General features: G+C 36.4%; 1 protein-coding gene across 9 annotated transcripts in view; it reads left to right on the forward strand.

Moving 5' to 3' along the window:
- Positions 1-23,832, forward strand: part of PAM (peptidylglycine alpha-amidating monooxygenase) — a gene marked incomplete at its 3' end in the record, with an annotated part of 185,585 nt that overhangs the window by 129,323 nt on the left and 32,430 nt on the right. For 6 of the 9 annotated variants that reach the window (XM_084234223.1, XM_084234224.1, XM_084234225.1 and 3 more), the window contains one exon: positions 14,217-14,346. In XM_084234223.1, coding sequence (XP_084090349.1) covers positions 14,217-14,346 — 130 coding nt within the window. Of the gene's footprint in view, positions 1-3,856; positions 4,181-14,168; positions 14,347-23,832 lie in introns of all 9 variants that reach the window. The other 3 variants (XM_084234220.1, XM_084234221.1, XM_084234222.1) reach the window with 2 other exon arrangements.

A 23,832-nucleotide genomic window follows, 5' to 3' on the forward strand; every position in this document is an offset into this window, starting at 1 on the left:
ACAGGTATAGAATATTTTCATGATCACAGAAGACATTTGTATTTTTTTATTTTTTATTTTTCCTTTTGAAGAATTTTTATTCAGAAAGTATCAGGGATAACTGCTGTAAGGCTGCAATGTATCCGTATTTTTTTAATTGAGGTATAGTTGACATATAGCATGAGTTCCAGGTAGATAATTTAATGATCCAGTATTTGTATATATTGCAAAATGGTTGTTACAAATGTGTAGTTAACACATCTGTCACCATATATAGCTACAAAATTGTGTGTATGTGATGAGAATTTTTAGGATCTACTCTTAACAGCTTTCAAATATACAATAGAATATTATTAACTACAGTGACTGTGCTGTACTTTACATCCCAATGACTTAGTTATTTTATAACTGGAAGTTTTTACCTTTTGATCCCCTTCACCCATTTCAATACCACCTCACAACCACCAATTTGTTCTTCATAACTGTACAAGATCCCCTCTTAGTTCTTTCATTTTATTTGGATTTCACATAAAAGTGTGACGTCTTTCCAGAAACCTTGCTTAGACAGTACTAGAACTTGTTAAAGGAAATGGGAAGGTGAAGAAGCTTGAATGGTATGCTGTGTTCAAGGGGGATCTCTCCACACCTCCATGATCACTCACGCCAAAGCAAGTGTGTTTTATGACCTGTGTGAGGCAAATCTTTAGCAGAGAAGTTGTATTAGAAAATGAAAGAAAACAAGAAGGGCTCCAGGCTGATGTTGGCTGGCTGGCACGCAAAACACTGGAGTAAGGGTAGTTCTTTCTCCAGATATACATTTAACAAGAAATAAAATGTAACTACAACCGACTGTGACAAAATTCAGAAGCATTTCATTATAGTAGTCATAGTGACTTGTTAAAGGGGATTTTTTTTCCCCCATTATGAAGATCCCAGTACTTGAATCCAAAACAGGAGTTCATTTTCAAAATTTTAGGTAAAAAATAGATTGAAACTGATGCATGTTGTAACTAGAGTTTGTCTTTTTGGTTATTTATTGTGTTTGCTACAATGTAGTGACACCTACTTTATGATATACACTGAATTGGGCATTTTAAGTTAACTATTTTTCAAAACCAAAATAACAATTCTAAGGATAGTTGCCATTGTTGATTGAGAAACTAAAGCTTAATCCAAAGGAAAAATGTTTATTTGGGGGCTTTGGGGAACACAGAGCACTCCGGTTTGGTGCCAGAGTTGTCATTGGGGGAGCATGTCTGTACATAAAAAGGTGGCTAGTTCACAATCAGTTGCAATTTATGTGCACCAGGTTTTCAGTAACTGTAGTTTTGCTTTGTGGAAAATTTATCACATGGTGATGGTCAAATTCCAATCCTGGGGGGTCTTTGGTATGCCAGTGTGAGATCAGTTTTCTTTTGTAGGATAGACACATCTGAGCATGCCCAAAGATACCTGGGCTTATTAGACCCTCAATTTCCTCTGACTCTGGTTTTTACCCAAACTTGGACTTTTCCAATTTTATTTTTGTTTTGTTTTGTTTTTGGTACTACCATTGTTATCTTTATAAGGTTAGTTAGCTAGCTCACAGGGGCAGTGTAACTACTGAGTCAGGATTGGATTGTAACATAGGTATGAAACACAGATCATACTGGGCAATAATAATCCAGAAAAAAACCAGAGGGCTAGAAGTGTACATAGCAGAGACCTGTCATTTGAATGGTCACGAAAGACTTCTTGGTTATAAATGATACCTAAGTAAGATTGGAAGAGTAAAAAGCTAGTTGATTACTAGAGAAAGAATGTCCTAGAAAGATAAAGCTACCTTATCTTAGAGTGGATGTTCAACAAAGTGAAAGTGTAATATAAGCTGAAAAGAAAGAAGGGAATTTAAATAGAGGAAATGGATTAAGGGCCCACCCAACTTCCTCCATTTATATTCTGCTCCATCTGGTACTCTCAAAATTAGATATATCTCCTAAATCAAGATGTTAATAAGGCTTTTTAAAATGGTGAACATTTCAAGACTCCAAAATCCAGTACACCAGAAGAGAGAAAAAAATGGATTCTGACTTGTGCATAAGAATATAAGAGATAGCCATCTAGTGCTCCCTTCCAGTAAAAGACACAGCTCCCAAAGCTATGTTCTCACAAGGCCAACACAACCTGTGTTTACACAAGTCTATTGTATTGCTAAATTCTTTCTTTCCTGTTCCTGACCCAATGATAATTGTAAATGGTCATTTCAAAAGAAGTGTTCTCAACCCTTAATATTTTATCACAGCTATTAGGTTTTTACTGATAAATCTGAATGCCTGTGTAGACACAGATCTGAACCTGTGTCTATGAATATTAACCCAATGACATGGTCTCAGCTTTTAAAATTATGTTTTATATCTGTCTGTGAAAAAATTATTTATTTTACCTTTTATAGAAAATGTTTCATTGCCTAAGAATACGTTAAACTATTTATACTTAGTTTAGGGCAGAAGAATTTAGTGGTAATGGATTGATTTCTCTTCTGTGGCAGAAATGCCACTGTGACCTAGCAGATTTCATTGAGTTGTAATTTGTTTTGTTCATTTTACTGAGATTGGCCCTATTACTTGGTAATTATTTTCTGATTGAAGATTTCACCTGGGATAAGCTGCTTTCATGGGTGAGAATTAAAAACCTACTTTGAATCATTAAACCAAGACTATTTGTAAACATGACAGGATCTCTTAGCATCATTTTGGAAAGACTTCATATCCCTCTGCACCAATTTCTTAATAATATATTCTTTAGTGGAATGTATCATGGCTTAGCCAGTTATCATTCTCATCTCCTAATTGTCATAAAAAGGATTTTATGAATGTTATCTGATGGTGCTATAAATGTAATTAAAACATTAGCAATAGGACTCCATAGTCATAAGTAATCTCATTAGCAGCACTTAGAACAGGTTGAAGAAAAGGAAGAAGAGATGTAGGTTACTTTGGGTTGACTTAGGAAAGCAGATTTATTATTTCATCGAGAACACATATATGTTTCCCATTCACAGAATTGGTATAAATAGAAGTCATAAATGTAGATAATGAGAAAAAATGCTGCGTAAAATTTCTGTGGGCACACTTTGTATCTGTCATGATATTTTATAAATAATGTTTTTTTCATGGAGTAGTACAGGAGAACACCATGTAAATTTTAGTAATAAATCATTCTTGTGATAATCAGTTTGTTAAAATCTTCTCTTTTGTTTGAAAAATATTTAAAACTATTTTTTCTCAAAATTTATTTGTCTGGAAGATGTTCATTTCTTGCTTAAACAACTGGTGCTTTTAAATTATCACTGCTAACAAAATAATAATAATAATAAAATTTTGGTTTTCCAATTGTCAAGTAGGTGCAACCTGTAAGATTTCTTGAGTTTTGTAGTACCTGTTCAAACATAGATATCTAATGTCTTGTGGGTTGTACTTTAATAGGCTTTTAAAGACAACTTCTAAGGCTTTGCCTATGAAGATAGATGTTATCTGATGTAGCTTGTCGATAATATTTTATTTTAGAAAGTAATCCAACCTATTCTTGGATAACTATTGCGTACCACACAGTAACATATGCATTCTTTTGTTTCTGCCAATACACTAACAAAAGCTATCTGGTGGTGTTTGCTCAAAAGATATCAGAAAGACATAGGTGGTATATGAAATGAAATGTGAAGCATGCTATGTTTTCATTGTTCTGGAAAATGTTCTCTACCGCTCATCCTTGAAAGCTTGAGAACAAATGTACTCATTTATTTTGAGGGATCAGGAGTCGATATTTTAAGGCACAAAAATTTGTAAATTTTGCAATCTTATCAAGACTCCACCGCTTATCTCTTTTCTTTTTTTCACAGGTGATTTCTATTCACTACTTTCCAAACTGCTAGGAGAAAGGGAAGATGTTGTTCATGTGCATAAATATAATCCTACAGAAAAGGCAGAATCAGAGTCAGAACTGGTAGCTGAGATTGCAAATGTAGTCCAAAAGAAGGATCTTGGTGGATCTGATGCCAGAGAGAGTACAGAACATGAGGAGAGGGGCAATGCTATTCTTGTCAGAGACAGAATTCACAAATTCCACAGACTAGAATCTACTTTGAGGCCAGCCGAGAACAGAGTTTTCTCATTACAGCAGTCCCTACCTGGTGAAGGCACCTGGGAACCAGAACACACAGGAGGTGCGTTTAGGACTTCTTTTAAAGAATTACATTTGAATTGCTACAATCCACATTAGCAAAATCTGAAGGGAATAAAAATCAATGGGTATCACTACCCATTGCTTATCACTAAAAAGGACTTATTAGAAAAACTGTTACTCAGAGTTGGGTATCAGATAGCACCTTTGCATGAGGAGTTTTTGTTTTGGTCTAAGAGTATATAAATTCTCTTTCCTTTCTGTTGGTAAGCCAGAACTACCAGAATGGGAAATATTTGCATCATTTTAGGGAGGGTGGTATGTGAAATTCAGGGTAACAAATTCTTCCCAAATCAACATTGTCTGTGTTGCTCAATGGAAAGAAACTGAAAATTCAAAACCTGATATGTAAAGTGCCAGTGTATGAAATGCTTACATACTCCCTCCTTTTAAGATAATTAAATTCCTCTCAAAGGAATCCTATACTTCCAGCATTCTTATCCAATTGACTTGTAAAATGTAACCATTTTTATGACTTTGATTTCTTAAGTTACATTATCAATTACGCCTTAATTGGAAAGTTGAGTAGTTATTTCTGAGGGACCTCCAGTACGTCAGTAACTATCAGATTTATCTTTATGTCTAACCAGGATTGGCTTCCATAATTAAAGGACAATACCTTATTCCCTTCAGGTTTCTATACCAGCAAGCTATGGACGCCTCATCTCTGTCCTTAATTGTGTTGTGGCTTCTGTGATATTGATTGTGTTTCATGTTACTTGCTAATGTGGAAAGCCAGATAATACAGCATGTGGAGATAATCTCCAAAAAAGTAACAGATATGTGTGTGTGGCAGTTGTCCATGAGTAGGCTGGAACGGCACAGGTTGCCAGCTTGATGTTTTCAAATACAGCTTTGCAGGAAGTCATAAATTATTCAACACCCAGCTGATTTTTATTTATAATTGAAAAAAATTAGCATGCAGTGCTTTTTGCTCACATGGAAGTTTCAAGCACTGTCCATTGGGACTAACCTAATAGTCTCTAGGAGATGTTAACTGGAACCTAGATTTTTACCTCCTCATATTTAAACAGGCACAGCCTTGTTCTAACTCATTCTAAATTTATCTAATAGAATTGTGTTTCTCAAGAAGTGGTCCCAAAACTCCCTTACAGCAAAATAACCTAAGTTACGAAAAATCTAGACTCTTGGATTCTACCAAAGAACAACTCAATTGTTATCTCTGATTATACCTAGAAATGTGCAGTTTATTATGCTCCATCCACTTCATAAACAGACTGGATGTCTGTCTGAACCTCTGCAGTGAGAACAGTAAATTATAAGCCAAGTAACACAAAAATATAAAAGGCAAAGGAGCCTTTTTGGTGAGAATCCAATTCTGTTCAAACATGAAATGTTAAAGTCACAGCGTGCTTATTCCAGGACTTGCCTTTGTTACTTTTGTATTTAAATAATATCATGATCACTTAAAAGCATCCCAAGTGAAACTTGTAGTTTGACTTAAAGCATTGTATTCTTGAGACCTACCTAATTTTTCCGAGAAAATAACCCCCCAAATACCTCATACACATTTAGTTGCCAAGTCTCCTCATACCCTCCAGAGTGGGAATGAGGCAGGGTTTTTCAAAATGGCAGGGTTTCTGGGATCTGATTCAGGAAGTTTCTTTCACTTTAAATATGTGGGTAAATGTCACTGAAGTAAATAAAACAGTGAATTAAAGAAGCATGCAACACAAATCCTAATTATAGAAAGGAAATGTGTATATTTTCTTCTTTGAATAGTTTTATGTAGTGTTATTTCATTGCTATGACTAAAAATATTTTTAGAATTAAATTCAAAATAGCACAAACTCATATTCAGATGACATATTTCTAAAAGTCTTTCTTTTCAATTCTCTTTACTGATTACCATAATGAAATGTAATAGCTAACTTTAGTTGAAGATGTTTCATTCCTTTGTATGAGCCAGATAAAGACCTATCCTCAGGAAGCTGCCATTTGCAAAAATGAAAATAAGTAGTTATTAGCATATAATGCCCTAATAAAATAAATTAGTAGTCTAATTCTTGTGTAGTCCCCAGGGTATGAGCAAGGGCAATAAATTTGATGGGTAATCTTCTACTGCCTCTACCCTACCTTTCCTTTACTCCAGGCAAAGCTGAAAATGGGACTCTAATTATCTGGAGGAATTAACTGTCTCCCAAAGTGACTAATTTGCTATAAGAAACTGTATTAGCTGCAAAAAAAGAAAGTAGCTTCTCATGATTATGAAAACAAAAATATAAAGCTATTGTGTTGCTTAATATTATAAGTCATACTTATTTCATAAATCTTCAAGGCCTATTATTAATTTTCAAATGAAAAGCTGAATCTTAGAGAAATTAAGCTATTTGAGTGAGGTCACATCCTCTGAATGAACTTTATGACTCCTAATGTGTACCTTCTAGTTCTTTACAATTCAGTTCAGCTGAGCTCAGTCAAAGTGGGGCTCGCTTGCTTACTCTATTCAAATATACCTCCCTGGAGCTCTGGACCCTCAATGCTTAGAACTGGGGGCTTCCACTCAGGACCTTGTTTTGATGCCCCTAGTTCATAGCACCAGCACAACCCAGTTCAGTGACATTTTCAGTAGTAGATTTATATTTCATTGACTGGCCCATGTTTTGGAACTGCAGTATGGTGATGGATTCCAGCCAACTAATTTGAAGATTCAAAGCTGAAATTGCTGCATCAGCTCAAAGATCTGAGTGAGACTTACCTGTGGTCAGCCCTGGACTACCAGAGGGTATTGCATTTGAGCAATACCATTTTGTTGACCTTTATATTGGTCTGAATTCCACTTGTTCCCACATCCTAGCAATTGCCTTTAAAGTTGAATTGTCTGCCTCATTCTTGTTTGAGTATCAGTGGGCAGCGAACTGGATGAAGAGCACAATACAATAGAATGACATCTAGCTTTGCAGGGCTGAGGAGGTCCTTAAAGTCTAGCAACATAATGGTTAAGTACTGTGTATTCAATGTGTCTCTGAAAGTGCAAGTGTCTGCAAATAACACCTTTTTTAGATCTTCATTGACCTTGTGTTTAGGTCTTTTGGTGTGGTTCAGAGTTGATTCTGAAAACTCTTTTCCCCAGAGTTGTAAAAGCAGCTTTAGAAACAGAGAACTTTCCTGGGTGAATTCAGCTAAACCAGACCAAAGGTTGTCCAACCATTGTTAGAAAGGGCATGCCTCAAGAAAAGCAAAAATGTGAGAAGTGGTCGTTAGTTGCTGTATCCCTGCCACATATACTCCTCTCTCTCTCTCTCTCTCTCTCTCTCTCTCTCTCTCTCTCTCTCTCCTTCTCTCTCTCTCTCTCTCTCTCACACACACACACACACACACACACACACCTGTGCACAATACAGTTTGCCCCAGTTCAAGTCTCCATTTGGCCAAATTAAAAATTGAAATCCACTCCATGAAGGCAGTGCTATGGAGAGCAGCTCAGACTGCTATGGATCGGAATCACAACTATATACTTATTATGTGATCTAAAGATGAGCTTTCTTTTTTTAATTCTATAGACTTAGTTTTATCAGCTACAGAATGAAAATTATAACAATATGACCCTCATGGGGTTGAAATTACTGTCAAATAATATTTCCATGTATTTCAGATAATGTGCAGAAAGTGTTGTGAACTGTTTCTGCCACATAGAAAACATTTAATGAATGTTATAACACATTAGCAATAATTATGATCTTTTTTGCTATCATTAATGTCATTTCAAAAATTAGATTGGATTTCAAATATTAGATTTCAAAAATTTAAACACCAATGTAGTAGATGTTAACATGAATACTTTAACTTAATCAGCATCTATGAAAGAATTTTCTTGCAGTGTGCAGGAAAGCTGCAAGATATGACATTCTAATGTGATAGAGAATATGGTCTGGCAGAATTCTATCACAGTGATGGTTTTGGGCTCTTCAAATCTCTGATTACTTACATTGATCAGCCTTGATGTTTGCCTATAAAATAGGAGGAACAGGGTACAACATTCAACTTGGTAAATTGAGACTTTCATGCATTCCTTTTTAGTTTGGTTTCCACCATTAGTTTGCTATTCTGACACAGCATGCATATAACAGGAAAAGAAGTTTTAAGTGTCTTTATCCTGGTTGCCTTCTGGAAACTAGATTCATTGAACTGCAAATTAGAACTACAAATTGCTATGCTCACTTGAAAATTTCACCTGACTATTAATTTGCTAGCACGTAGATATCTGATTCACCTTATATTGCACACCTCTAGACAAGAGAAATTACATATGCATTTGTGTGGCACTTCCCACCAGTTAAGAGAACTCACAGAATCATTAGATATTCTTATGCTACATTTCGATTTTATTTGATTTCTCTGAACAACTTTTACTTAACTCAGAGCCCATCACGTAACATATTTAAATCATATGTTTACCTCTAACACAAAACTTAAAGAATTTACAAGATAAACTAACACATTTAGTTGGCTGAATTTTCATCTCTGGATGGGAGAGGAGAATAATAAAACAAACATATACATAGCCATTACTGTGAATCAGACTAAGTGTTTAGATACAGTAATTCATTTAATCCTCAAAACAACCATATTTGCAAATCCATTTAGCGAGAAAGAAACTGACACATGGAAAGGTTAAGTCACATGACCAAAGTACTACAGTTAAGAAACCAAGATTTAGGGCCTCCCTGGTGGCGCAGGCTGTTAAGTGCCGCACTGTGAAGCTGTCCACAGCCCCTGCAGCGCAGGTTCGTTCCCGAGCGGCCAGCGAGAATCCCACATGGTGAAGCAGACCTCTCCTGTCTTGACCGCTGCTCCCCTCAGCAGTGTATTTGTTCAGTCTGCCTGTTCTGTTCCCCACTTTGTCTCTGGTGAATCCTCTCACTCTCCCGCGCATCTGGCCTGTACCCCAGTTCTTGTATAAAAATAAATAAATCTTTAAATAAATAAATAAATAAATCTTTAAAAAAAAAAAAAAACCAAGATTTAAAACAGACATACTTGCACCAAGTCTTGGTTTTTAATCATGTTATTATTCTGCCTCTCACAATAAAATAAAATAACATGGTAAATAGATGAGAGGCTATGACTGTTTTTTTTTCCAGGCATCTAGTCATCTCACCTACAATCATAAGAAATGTAGATATGGATTTGGCCATGCTTTCTCAATCAGTATCCAATTTAACCAAAATGAAAGTCTCACTTGCAATTAAATTTTGAATAGAAAAGAAATTCAGTTAATGCTCTTGAGCCTCTTGTTACATCTTTGCTAACTTTATGACTTGAGTATAAATATTTCTCCTACAGTTTTTGCTAATTGTAGTCAGCACTTCTGACAAATACCAATCCCAGAATAAAATAAGACATCTTATCCTCACTGAGAATTCTTAAGTATAGCAAAATCATTCACTGCATTTTGTTCTTTTTGTTGAAGTCTTTGAAAGATTTTATCAGGTTTTTCCCTCAAAATCAAATATTAAGGGCCTGTTACTCTGACGTTAAGTCTGTCATTCTGCATTTGAAATTGTATTTTCCACAACTTTATCTAATTCTATTACTCCTCTGCAGCACAGATAAATGAATGCCCTTTTAGATGCTTATTAATAATATCATATGAAAGCAGAATTGCTCACTAACATTAATCTCTTTCTTGGAAAGGTTTAATTCATTAATCCTTTCATTGATTTAGTGATGCAATTTTAATAGTAGTATTTTTTTTTTCTGAAGTCAGTAACTTGTTTTCCTAAATATATGGTGGAAATGAGGCTTCAACTTTACCTTATTTTTGATGAATGCAAGAATTCTTCTGAAATAATCTCACCATTTGACATCTGAATTGCAAGCAGTCGAAACTTCGCTTTGGGAATGGTTTGCCCAAGGTTATGTGTATGAAATTTGTATGTACTTTCCAAATTAAGACTAAGTCTACCTACATCATTAACTAGTCACATAGTGAGTCACGTCTTTAAAAAAGGCTCAGAGGAGTCTAAACTCGAATTTTTAACTACTTCTTGATTGAAAATGTTAAATTAGAGCCCAGGTATATTTTATCATGCAATTTCTTTAATAAGGATTTGAAATTTTCCTTAATAGGGGATTAGAAAGTAATCACCCTTGATATTGATGCCTGAAGTCTGACTCACACCTACAGTTCTTTTCATTTATTCTAGCATTCTATGATTCACTTATAGTGATGGACAGGAATTGGAAAAACATATATATGTATGTATGTATGTTTGTGTATACACACACACACACACGCACATATATATGATTGAGATATATGTATCCCGTAGTCCCAAAGGACTAACTTGGATTTTGATCATTTAATCTAAAAGGAAACACCCTTTAACTACCTAATAATCCTGGAGTTGATGACCCTAGTAGCAAAACATCAATTAACTGAAATAATGTTGACAGACAAGAGCATGAACTCAGTTTTTCTTTTAACAACCTTGAATTTCTTGTTAACACAGAGACCTAGATTCTGAAAGTTTTTAGGTCTTGGCTAGGTAATCTTAATGAATGTGCAGTGATATTTTAAAATGAAATTAGAATTGCTTAATATAATTTCTTCAGTCTTTCTTGGCATGCATGCAGTAATTCTCTTTTACATGGACTCACTATGGAAAAAGCGAGGCTGTTCACACATCATCTTTTTATTCTCTTGAATATTCACCACCAATATGTTTTAATAAATATGTTCTAGATATTCACAAAGACCTTTACACAACATTTTATAAAATATATATTTCATCACAGAGCAATGAATTTATTTTATATGTTGCATAATTTCTATTATATTAGTATCTCTGCACCTTTATGAGTATCTAATTCTCAGTATCTGTTTATGGATCACTGAATAGAAAGATCACAGGAGGACCTCCCTCATGGCCTAGGGGTTAAGTCTCAGTACTCTCACCATGATGGCCTGTGTTCGATCCCCAGCCAGGGAGGTGACCCACATGGCGCAGCAGACCTCTCCTGTCTCACCCACTGCTCCCCTCAGCAGATCTGCTTGTCCTGCTCCCCACTCTGTCTCTGGTGAATCTTCTCACCCCCTGAACCTTTGCCCTGTACCCCAGTTCTTGTACGCAAATATAGAAAAAAGGTTCATAGGAACCATGATACTTATGTCTTTAATGAATATAACTAACCAATTAGCATTTTTACTGAGTCTCTTCACAGTGTCTTGTGCACAGTGCAGGGGGTAAAAAGGTTTTACGAGTGAATTATAAAATTATATATTTAAATGCCAGTTGACAACATCAATAAATAGAGAACTGAGGACATAGTTCACTTCAGTGCATTTATCAGGCTGTTGTAGAGCCTACCCTGTTCAAAGCAGTCACCCCTGAAAAGAAGTCACCCCTGCCCTCCAGAAATTCTGTCTAGTTGTAAAGATTCCCTGAAAATGAAAGCAATTAAATAACTATATTGTCAGGAGATTCAAAGTATTCTTGGAGCCAATCTGGAATCCTTAGGAGCTGGTGAATGAGTATTGCGTGATGACCTCCCAAGGACAAATTGTAACTAAAATGAAAATGAGTAAAGCACAGCCTGAGACCAGAGCAACTTTAAATAATTCAAAACATTCTTGGGGGAAATGATCTTTTTGTTCTATCTAGATACCTCTAATGACAACGTTGGTACCCCACTTCCAGAGTTCACTTTCAGAAATAGTTTTAACCATGTCACCCTATGCTTTAAAACCTTCTATGGTTCCCAGTTGCCTGTAGCAGCAATTTGTGTCTTTTTTTTTTTCCTATTATGACAAGTGTGCTGATGATGAAGTTTATTCTTCTGAACAGCTCCATTCACATCCACTGATATATCCAGAATTGTTTTCAAACTCAGACATGCCAACTGTAATTCTGCTTCCCTTCTCACCAACTGACCAAAGTATATCAAAACACTTGAGTGAAAGGCATTCTCATGTGTTCTAATAAATTTCAAAAGTAAATTACTCCCAAACTCTCTGCTTTACTGCTAGTAATTTAAAATCCTTGCAGAAGCCTCAAAATTAATCATAGTATAGATCAGATCACGACACCACAGCTCAGAATCACATCCATTCATTGTTCTATACAATGCATTTTCCAGTCTAAAACAGAGCTTGGGCTCTGTTCTGCTTTCTGCTCCACCACCTCCACCTGACATACACAGGCAACCTTTCCAGATTACTTTTTTTTTTAAATAATTATTCCTTTAATGTAAGCTTTTTGTTTATTTTGCATAGAAGAACTGAGGTACAGGTCAGAGATGCAGTGTGAGGATTCACCAGAGGCGGAGTGGGGAGCATAACAGGCAGCTCTACCGAAATACATTGCTGAGGAGAGCAGCGGGCTAGACAGGAGAGGTCTGCCGCACCAGGTGGGCTAGCTCCCTGGCTGGGGATGGAATTCAAGCCATAGCAGTGATAGCACTGAAACTTAACCCCTCGGCCATCAGGGAGTTTCCTTTCCAGATTGCTTAAATATCTGGCAACACATTCTGCAATTGCAAACATCTTCACTTTGTTATTTTTGACAGAAATATTCTCTCCCCACTTCGATACTCATTGAACCTCACTTATCTTTGAGTGAACAGAAATGTCTCTTCCTCTGGGAATTATCTTAGGTCTGACCTTAACCCTGTCCTATCTCAGACAAGCTTGGGAAGGATAATGGGCCCTCTCCTGTGTTCCTGCATTACTTTGTCTCACTAGTATGTGGTTTCTGTTTTTTCTCATTTTCTCCTATGAGTTCCTCAAGGTCAAAAGCCAGGTTTTATTTCTTTGTGTACCCTGTATATAACCTAGTGCCTTGTAGAGACCGTGTACTCAAGGGAATATTTATTGAAGATGTTTCAGCAAAGGTAGGGAGAATTGATCTAGGCATCTTATTGATTTGGCATGATTTGTTAATTTTTATTAAAGACGTGCAAAGGTAAAATGTTTTGAAAGATGAGCTACCATTTCCTTTGGTATCACTGAGAGATTTATTTTAAAGTTCTTATTCTCACACCTGCATCCTCTCAAGTTTTCAAACTGATTATACAAGGCTGTGCTTCTTCCTTTTTTCCCTCCAGTCTTCAGTGCCTATCTGAGGATTTCACCGAGTGAAATGCTACATCCTCCAGAGGGTGGGAAGGAGAAATGAAACTCAAATTGCTGCTTTTCTGCTTCTCAGCATCTCTGTTGAAGCACTGGAGAGAGAAAGAAATGCTGACACTGATACAATAGATTGCACAGTATCTTCATAATTGTATATCCTCAGTTAGTATAGCAACTCCATACATAGTTCCTCTTTATTCATCAGCATGTTTTTGTAAGAGGGATGAACCCAGGTACTCTTTAAGAATAAATGTGTTTTGATCAGAAATGAGAATAATTTGGAAATCATTCAATCAGAGTTTTTCTCACTTTTTTCTTTTTCTGATGGTAGGGAACAATGAAATCAATACAGTGAAATAGTATCTTCATTTTCATAAGAATAGTGAAGTTAGGAGAAATGAGATAGCTGTTTGTTCGAGGTGTGAAACAATGAATAGTTTATTACATGATATAATGTATATTGAACATCCAGGATTTATACAAGCGTTAGATAGATGATGAAAATATGTAATAAATAGGCTTATTGCCCATTTTTACTATTTATTTACAACATATAAAGCAGTCTATTAAAATAATGTCCTTCCTATTGTATATTGTTCAAAGATATTAATTTAAAATAAGAAAATTGTCAAGAAGAAGATAGCCTCAGATTTGTTCTCTAATAACTTAAGAGTAAGCTGCTTTTACTGTCATCATATTAACAGAAGGGAGTCTATAGTCCCAAACAAGTTCAGAATCACCTGTTTAATTTCACAGCTCAGGAAGGAACTTGGCATGTGCATGTAGAGCATGACTTGGTTTTATTTTTCTTTGCATCTAGTGGCGTTACTGCATGAGCTGCTTCTAACCATTGTGAAGCTTCATGAGGTTATTCTAGCTGCTGCTTTTTTTTTTTTTACACTAAAAGTATGCATTTGTCTTTTAGATTTTCATATAGAAGAGGCACTGGATTGGCCTGGAGTGTACTTGTTACCAGGCCAGGTTTCTGGGGTGGCACTGGACCCTAAGAATAACCTGGTGATTTTCCACAGAGGCGACCATGTCTGGGATGGAAAGTAAGTAATACTTTTCCTTCAAGGGTAAATGAAAATAAAAGTGGCATGCATCACTTTCATTAGCCTACTATTAGCGGTAAGAAAACTATCAAGGTTCTTTTTAAACTTGATTTTAGTGAGCAAAATACATTTATTTTAATGTGTGACTGTGACAAGTGGAAAAGATACCATGTACATTTCAAAACAGTGATTTCATCAACTAGTTTATGGAGAGAAGGCAACAACAGTGATTCGGCAACAACAGTGATTGACTATTTTGTTCCTTCTTCAAACTACCCTCATATTCCTGCGGAGAATTTTTTTTTAAAGATTTATTTATTTATGCAAGAACAAGGGTATGGGTCAGAGGTGCAGGAGGGTGAGAGAATTCACCAGAGATGGAGCAGGGAGCAGAACAGGCAGACAACCAAAGACACTGCTGAGGGGAGCAGCAGGTGAGGCAGAAGAGGTCTGCTGCGCCGTGTGGGATTCTCCCTGGCCAGCCAGCAATCGAACCCATGCTGCAGAGGCTGCGGACAGCTTCAGGCTCAGTGCTCAGCCCGCTGCACCACTGGGGCGGCCCTGGAGAACATTTTAAAAGCATTTAAGTTTCACTTGTGTTCAAAACTTCAATGAAACAGCATCATAATAAATGACCAACTAAGAAAAGTTATTAGTTGACTATAATAAAACACTGCTATTTCCAAGCACTGGGTACAGAACTCTCCGAAGGTCACTGGCCTCCCTGTCCATCAAGCTGTTCTGTGGCAGTGATAACAATTAGCATTCTGGAGATTGTGGTTGGGCCAGTCTGCTTCTACTGTCGAATTATTGAACACCGTGGCCTTCACATTTTTTATAGGTCACTTTTATTAATTAAATTTGCTATTTTCATGAGCACCAAAGATTTAAGAATAACTCACTAGGATCGTCAAATATACTATTGGGTATTTTGCCTCTGAAATACTCTTTTTTATCTTTCATTCTATCTCCAAGCATCTTCTTAGAGGAATTTTTGGTGAAAATAGCTAAGATTTATATTGAGTACTTACTGTGGGCCCGTCACCATTCCAAATGTTTCATAAGTATGTCATAACAATTAGTAATTGTTATTATCATCACCTTTTGCACATTTTACAGACGACCAGACCTAGAGGAGGTATACAGTTAGTGAATGGCAAAGCCAGACTTCTGTTCCTTTCCATTTTACTCCAGAGTTGCTCCAATTACCCACTTCCTTTTATAGACTGTAAGCACTCTCAGGTGATTGTCTTTTTAAAGACTTGCTCCAAAATGTAGCAGGTTTTTAATATTCTACTGAGAATGAATATTCATTTATTCATTTGTTTTATGACATTTGCATATGAAGGTAAAGTTTCAAATATCTTATAAATTACATATAATGGATCTTGTCTTTTTAAGTGTACAGTTATAAGGTCGCTGGAAAACAGGATCTACATATATAGTTAGTAGTTTTTTCTCTTCATTTTAAGAGATGTTTATTAAATGTACATTAAATCTAAACTGTCACATCTGCCTGTGTGTAGTTTTTTTATGTACAACTGAAGCTGTAATTCAGTCATTTCAAAGTAGATTTGTAGTTTTGTTACTGCTTAATTGTCCTTCGCAGTTGTCACACTTGAAAATGCAATCTGAGAAACAGACTACTTGAGAGTTTACAGCAAACTATCGAACTCAACATTCCTATTTATGCATCTCTATTACATCATCTTAGTCGTTATTGAACATCTAATGATATTTTAACAAGTGCTTTTAAAAGCAAACTAACCAACTGTTACTATTCATTGTAAGAGAGTCTTCATTTTAATAAATATTGCTATATTTTCTGCATGGATTTCTAGTCACATTTTACCAGACTAGAAAATTACAGCATCATTTTCTCCCATTGATACTGTTTCAGCTGGCTAAAGCTAAATTGGACAAAATCCAATTTTCCATTTTAATGCGATACTCATTCCAAGTAAACAGTAGAGGCCAAAATAGAAAAAGGGATCAGAAAAGGACAGCCTGGAGTAGGAGATGACACAAGCTGATGAACCAGAAGCTACATAAGAGCATTTTCTGTGATGTGTATGACAGTCCTAGCTAAAGGGCTACCTTTTTCTGGATCTGACTTTCTTCTAGATAACTGGTATCACATGTACATTCCAGTTTCAGTGCCAAAGTCCCGCTGTGTTTACCCTGACAAATGGCACCATTTTGGGGGGAGGGGTATTTGTTAAAAATGCAAGAATTTTTCAGAGCAAACTTGCTGATTTAACTCATTAAATCTCTTTCGTTTTTTAAAAGGTTTATTTATTTATGCATACAAGAACTGGGGTATAGGCCAGAGGTGTGGGAGGTGAGAGGATTCACCAGAGACAGAGTGGGGAGCAGAACAGGCAGATTGACTGATATACACTGCTGAGGGGAGCAGCAGGCGAGTCAGGAGAGGTCTGCTGCACCATACAGGTAGCTTCCTGTCCGGGGATCGAACTAGTGCTTCATAGGTTGCATCTTAACCCCTTGGAACCAGGGAGGCCCTAAATCTTTTTCTTCTTCATCTTTATCTTTCAGATCTAAAAATATTTATTATTTCTTTTTTTCTTCTGCCTCTCTTTATTGCCTACTGGTCTTGGCATCCTTGACAATCTATAGTTGTGAGGAAATTCTCTCTGGCACTCAGACATCTGCTTTCAACCACTTTCTGCATTATCATTCAAAATTGGAGTATTGGAAGTGGATTACTCTGTTAGCTGTATTTTAGGAAAATAGATTTGGATTTGTGGGGTCTATTCTTTGAACACCCATGCATGATCATCATTCCTACATATAAAAGTCACATTACATCAAACACACAAAGTACATAGTTTTCCTTTTCCTTTATTAAATATTCAAGGCTTGTATAAATAAAATGACAGTGCTTTCCTATAGAATTTATGATGTGCTGGTGAGAGACAATGAAAATTTAGGATAAGGTAGAAATTTTATTCTTGCTACCACTGTTTGAATAGAGAAGGGACAAGTCCTGTATTAATTTCCCTGAGATCTTTAAATCCTGCTATTTCTTTTTTTATTTAAATATTTTATTTTATATAATCCTTACATCTTTTTTCATCTTTGAACAATGTATGCATTTTCATTTTGGTTATATTCCCAATACAATTGCACCTCCCCCCTTATTTTGACTCTAGTCCTTCCTTTCCCCGCCCCTCCATCTGACGACCCCCCCACCCCTGCCCCCCCTGCATAGAGTGTCTCTGGTTTATAGTTGCTTGTTGATTTCGATTTTTACTTTGTATTGATTAGTCTTTTTCCTGGTCTCTTATTTACGTTTTCTAAATTCCTGCTGTGAGTGAGACCATCCGGTATTTTTCTTTTTCTTTCTGACTTATTTCGCTGAGCATGATCCCTTCTAGCTCCATCCGTGTTGCTGCAAACTGCATGTGTTTATCTTTTTTGATTGCTGAGTAATATTCCATTGTGTATATGTACCACATCTTCTTGATCCAGTCATCTATTTTGGGGCATTTGGGTTGCTTCCAGAGCTTAGGTATTGTAAATAGTGCTGCTATAAACATAGGGATGCATACATCCTGCTATTTCTAATAGTCACAAAATTGCAGGTTCCAGTAAGCCAAGACTTGCTGTCCTTCAAATCTAAACACTGTTGGGCCTCCCCTGGTGGTGCAGGTGGTTGAGCGCAGTGCTTTGAAGCTGTCTGCAGCCTCTGCAGCGCTGCTTCTATCCTGGCCAACCAGCGAGGGTCCCACATGGAGGCAGACCTCTCCTGGCATGCCCGTTGCTCCCCTCAGCAGTGTATTTTGTCAGTCTGCCTGTTCTGTTCCCCGCTCTGGCTTTAGTGAATTCTCTCACCCTCCTGCGCTTCCGACTGTACCCAGTGCTTGTATAAATAAATAAATAAATCTTAAAAAAAAAAAACCACTCTTAATTCCCTAGTTTTTAGCGGGTGATCATTGGTTAGGTATCAGAAAAGTCTTAGTTAATAATAATACCTAACTAATACTCAGTATCCAAAGTTTTTTTGGAAATGTCTTATCAGCTCTCCTTTATAAATACTAATGTCTATTCCTACCTGATATCCCCCAATCAGACCTTACTCTTCTACTTAACCATACCTGCCAACCAAATTAAACATAATCATAATAAGCCACTCAACCTCTTGCAAGATGATTGTCACTCCTTTCTTCAATTTTATTTCCATTTTTCTCCCTTTCTGTCCCTTCCTTTGAGATGGCTTCATTCAAGAAGCTTCTTTTAGCTCAGATAAGTAATGCCGATTACCAGCAGGGTGTAATGAAACTTTAAAGAGTCTCTTGTCTGTCCTGGTGTTAGGGCAGTGTGGTAGCTAGAGCTCTTTAAAGTTTAAATACTGCCCAGCAGGAGCTGGGTAGCTCCTGCCTTAGTAACAGCTGTTCCTGGGTCTTTGTCTTGAAATCACTGCCACTGTCAAAGCATCTGGCCTCTTTCATCTATCTCAGCTATTATTGATATCCTACTATGCAGGACTCACTCAACTAAACCATGGGTTTTACCCCTAATTTTTAGGTGTTAAAAGTTTTAACTATATTATTTGTTGTTGTTGTTTCCACTATATTATTTATCATTTCTTCATACATCTTTGTAAGAAATCTTGGAAGTTGTATCATTTTTATAAGTATTCTATTACCAATAAGAGTGAACACCCAACACAAACTTACTTAGAACAAGAGATTCATTTGTTTGTACAAATAAAAACTTGAAGGGTCTCTGAGCCCAAATGACATTAACAATTTTCATTTTCAAAGCATTTTCTCCTGGTTGACTCCATCTCTACGCCATGGTTCCCTGTGCAACCTGCCTTCCCCTTGCAACTTCCCATTGTCATACTAGTCCCAGAGAAAAGGTAGTTCTCCATCTTTGATAGGGCAACAGAAAATCCATAAATTGAGTTCTTTAGCTTTCTTTGATATAACTGAGGTCACATTCATCCCTGAACCAATCACTGAGGGCTAAGGAGTGAAATTATCTGGCTCAGCCTGAATTCTTCTATCTTTGGAATGTGGGAGTAGAATCGACATAATTAGAAGTAACTAAGAATGAGGTTCAGAATGTTTGGTCAGGTAAAGAAAAATTGAAATTTCATTAGCAAAAAGTAAGGTGTAGACATTTAGCACTGAGAACAGCAAATGTCCACCAGATCATCTCCAGCCTCTGTGTACTGCAGGCATCTCTCTACATACTGTTTCACAGTTATCCACAAAGCATCCCTTTATCAATGCTGCATGGAGTTTTGCCAAGTAATCCATATGTTTCAGAAATCTGTCTGCTTCCTAACTTTCAGAAAAATCAGCTGAAGATTACCTCACTAGTTTTCTGGAGTCCCAGTTAAGATATCTGCAAATCCTTTCCTACCTTAGGCATTAATTGGGCTTGGATAACAGAACTCAAAATGAGTGAGTGGTAGCTTAGTACCTTCATATGTGAGAGAAAATTATAAATTCTCCAGAAAAAAATGTTTCCATATTTTACCCTTCTCTCTTATATTGTCCTTTTCATCTTACTGGAGCCATTTTCTTCCAGTTTTATGCCACTATCCTTCCATTTCATCTATATCTGCAAATTGCATTTGATAACTGGTAGGAAGATGCCACGATCTGGTGAGGTCAGTCAGTCCTGGTAAAAGAAAAGCATATTTCCTTGAAGACTAGGCTTGAGTCTTGGTTACTATTTCCTAGTTTTGAGACTTGGACCAGACATTTGAAATCCCTACCTCTTAGTTTCCTAATCTAAAAATTAGGGCTTTCTTAAGTGCCTCATTGTGTTGAGTAACAAAAAGCACTTTGTAAAATGACTCTTCTCCAGTGATAGAAGAGACTCTGGTGTTATGATACTGATGGAGGGCTTGGAAAGGAGGCACCACAAGACCAGAGACCTGGCTCATGCAATGCCAGGAGCTGGAGTTAGGGGTAGAAGTGACTAACGTAGTTGTTAAACCAGCTATAGAAATGAGAAATCCTTAGGCACCAGCCTCTAGATCACTAGACGCAGACTTAAGTAGGGGTCAGACTGCTGTAGAGAGTGTCAGGGGTGCGGACAGGAGGTGAGGATACAGATATTGAGGGCCATAGAATCTCTGGTCCGTTTCAAATTCTACACAGTTACTCAGAATCAACAAAAATGAACCACTCCACAAAGGAATTAGCCCTGCCCCAAGAGAAGACTTTATCAGGGCAATTTCTGCACTGGCACAGGGCAGCCTTCCTGCCCACTTGTGACCTGTGACCATGCGGGGGCTTCTCTTCCTGACCTCCCTCAGCAGAGGCAGCTAAGTTCCCAAGGCTGCCTATTGTGACGATGCAGGACTCTCTCTTAGCAAATCTGCCCCTTTCGGGGCAGCCCTTTCTGCCCGCTGGTGTCTATGCAAGTGTCCTTTACTCCCCTTCCCTCTCTTTTATAATAAACCTGCCCTTTTGGATATAACACTTGTCTCATGGAGAAAATCACCTGAGAAACTCTTGCCAGTGCCTCTGAAAGGGGAGCTCTAGTGAAAATTCTCCCAGAGTTAACCTTGGGACCCCACTCTCCGAACCCAACATCTCAAAAAAATATATATATAACTTCAATACCTTGTTCTTTGTTCTTTTCATTCCTATTTGTGATGTCTCTAGCACTAAGGCCACCAGGGCATTAACTCATCAGAACGCTTTCTACTACCCACCTTTTACCCTCCCCAGAGAGACTTTTTGCAATGTGTAGTGTGTGTGTGTATTCAGGACTGTGTTTTTTTAGTGTGTTATTAAATTTTATATTCCATTTAAAGTCTCTGGCCTTTGTGTGATATACCTTTACTCTAGCTAACACTGAGTGTATATTTCCACTTACTTTCTCACTTACTTTCCAGCTAAGGTTCTTACTTTATATAATTAAAACATTATACTTTCCTTCTCTCTTCAGTTGCCATTATTTATTTTGTATTCCCTTAATTTTGATTGATGGGGCAGAGGTTTATTTTCTCCTTACACTAGCTCTTTCATTGTATGAATATAGTAAGGCATTTCATCTCAGCCTTATCTAAACTGTTTGATTAGCTGCTAATGTGCAAAATCATTAATGGGAGATTCAAACTGCTAAAATAAAGAACTGATGAATTCTTGCCCACAGGCCTTATGTAGTTCAGTCTTTTCAGCTGAGTGTTTTTTCAGAGGAGCAAACAAAAATCAGCAGTGCTCCAGGCACAGTGTGAAATGTGCAGGGTATTATTATATGCTGTAAAAAGTTAAATGTGGTTGAAATAAAGACCTCTCTGCAGCATATAATGTGGGGTAGGTGCTTTTCAACACTAAATAAGCAGTTTGCTATAGCAACGGTGTATCCTGCTCTATAATCTGACATCCATTTGTGAACTGTTCAAGGGTTACCTTTTTTTTGAATTACAAAAGTTTATAAACTACTTTATTTAGCAGATTTAATGTGCGTATCTGTGTGTGGTTTTCCTTTTAAGAAAAAATAATAACAGCTTCTTTTATGACATACACTGTAACTACCAGGAACCAGCTTTTTTAGTTGCATGAAGTGCCAAGTATCCCAAATGAAAGAATTAGAACTGATCAGCCAGTTATTGAGTGATTGAGTATCCCTTGACGCTGCCAGTATAAACACATAGATGTCTGTAAAAGGGTATCAGAAAAGATTTTCAATAAAATGGTGGGGCCTTTTGTGTTGTGGTTGATTCCTTTAAAGTAATAATCTTCCTAATAATTCTAGAATCTTGTTATGTATTATTTATGTTACTGAAGAAAATTAATATATTTAGATATGCTAATATAAATAGCATGTCTTTGGGTTTAGTTTTGTTATTTTTTGTTTACCTTTGGGTTTTTTCTTTGAGAGCTGGTGGCTAAATGAACAGATTGTCTAATCAGAAATCCAAGAATTTGCCTAATCACTGAGACCCTTAATGGATACAAGGGAAATGAAGTAATAGTATGAATAAGAATCATAAAACTATATATAATAGCATCACATAAAATGACTTTTGTACACATTGTAATAGTAAAGAAAACCTAAAAAGCAAACCAAATTATTAGTTGTTACATTGTAATAAGATACTGAGAAATGATGAGCATTTGTGTTTGTGACAACAAAATATCAATTATTTGATATATATTTCTATATTTGTGGGCAGTATAGAACAGTAATCTGTTGATAAGTGATGTTTTTCACTTACCTACTCTCAACCTGTTACCACATTTTTATTCAACCTAACCGACTATAAGGATTGTGGATTTGGGTTATTTATATTTCTTCTTTAACATAGCTTTTACTTGGAAGTTATCTCCAACATTTTGGGCCCTTGATTATGACCTACTTAAGTTGCTGCAAGTGAGTAATTTAAGATAAAGTTTACATTTTGAAATATATGAGTGTCTGGAAAAATAAACTGGAGTATTAAAAAGACATGTTTTAGGTTATTAAGGAAGGAGTTGATTGTATGCTCCTAGGACAAGAGAGAAGGAAATCTCCCTTCTACTTTCTCCCTAACAAGTTATAGGAGTGTTATTTCCTAAAATAATAAGAACTAGAGATTAAGGATTGATAGTGATTATTTTGATGAACCACAAGACAAATCAAAAAGATGATTATCTTATACAACTACTGTATCCCATTTCTTAGATAAACCATGAACAATTAAATAAATCAGGCTTCCTATATGGTTTGCCATTTTGTAAATAAGAGGAGATGTGGAATTTAGCATGCTTAAGTCAGGTATCAGGTTATACAGCAGGCATTTGGGGTGCCACAATTAATAACTATTGATGGAGAGTTTGAACACTACATCTGAAATAGATAGTGCTTGATAAGAGTTATGAGTGCTTGGTAACTTACCATATTACTATTGATAATTGAGAGGTGGGCGTGAGGTGGCACATAATGTGCAACTGTTTCTCATGCCCAAGCAAATAAACTGCAAAAATAAATGAAAGTTTTAGGAAAGCAAAAGGAAAAGGGAAATCTGATTATTATCAATGGATTTTATCATTATGAATATTCTTGTTATGATTTTGTGCTATAGTTGTGCAAAATACTACCAATGGGGAAAATGTACATGGAATCTCTCCTTCTTCTTGCAACTATATGTGAATATACAATTATCTCAAATTCTCCATTTAGACATAAGGGGAAACAGTTTAACTTCTTACAGTTAGGAAAAGCATAATTATCACATTATCTAGATTACTATTTTGTCATTACAAATCACTGAAATTTTCCCTGAATAATGAAGAATATGAGCCTTAAACCTTAAAAGAGGTAATAAATGAAGAAACTTCATACTATGACAACTGAAGTGCAACTGGCAGCATACTGTGAGTCTAGACATGTTGAGATTATGTTACCCAATATCATAGTCAAGTTGGGGGTGGAGAGAGGATCATTCATGGTTGAATCTGATATATTTGTCTTCTAGAAGAATAGTTATGATGTTTCTATTCATATTAAAATTAG

The sequence above is a fragment of the Talpa europaea genome, assembly GCF_964194135.1.
Source record: "Talpa europaea genome assembly, chromosome: 5".
Classification (NCBI taxonomy): domain Eukaryota; kingdom Metazoa; phylum Chordata; class Mammalia; order Eulipotyphla; family Talpidae; genus Talpa; species Talpa europaea.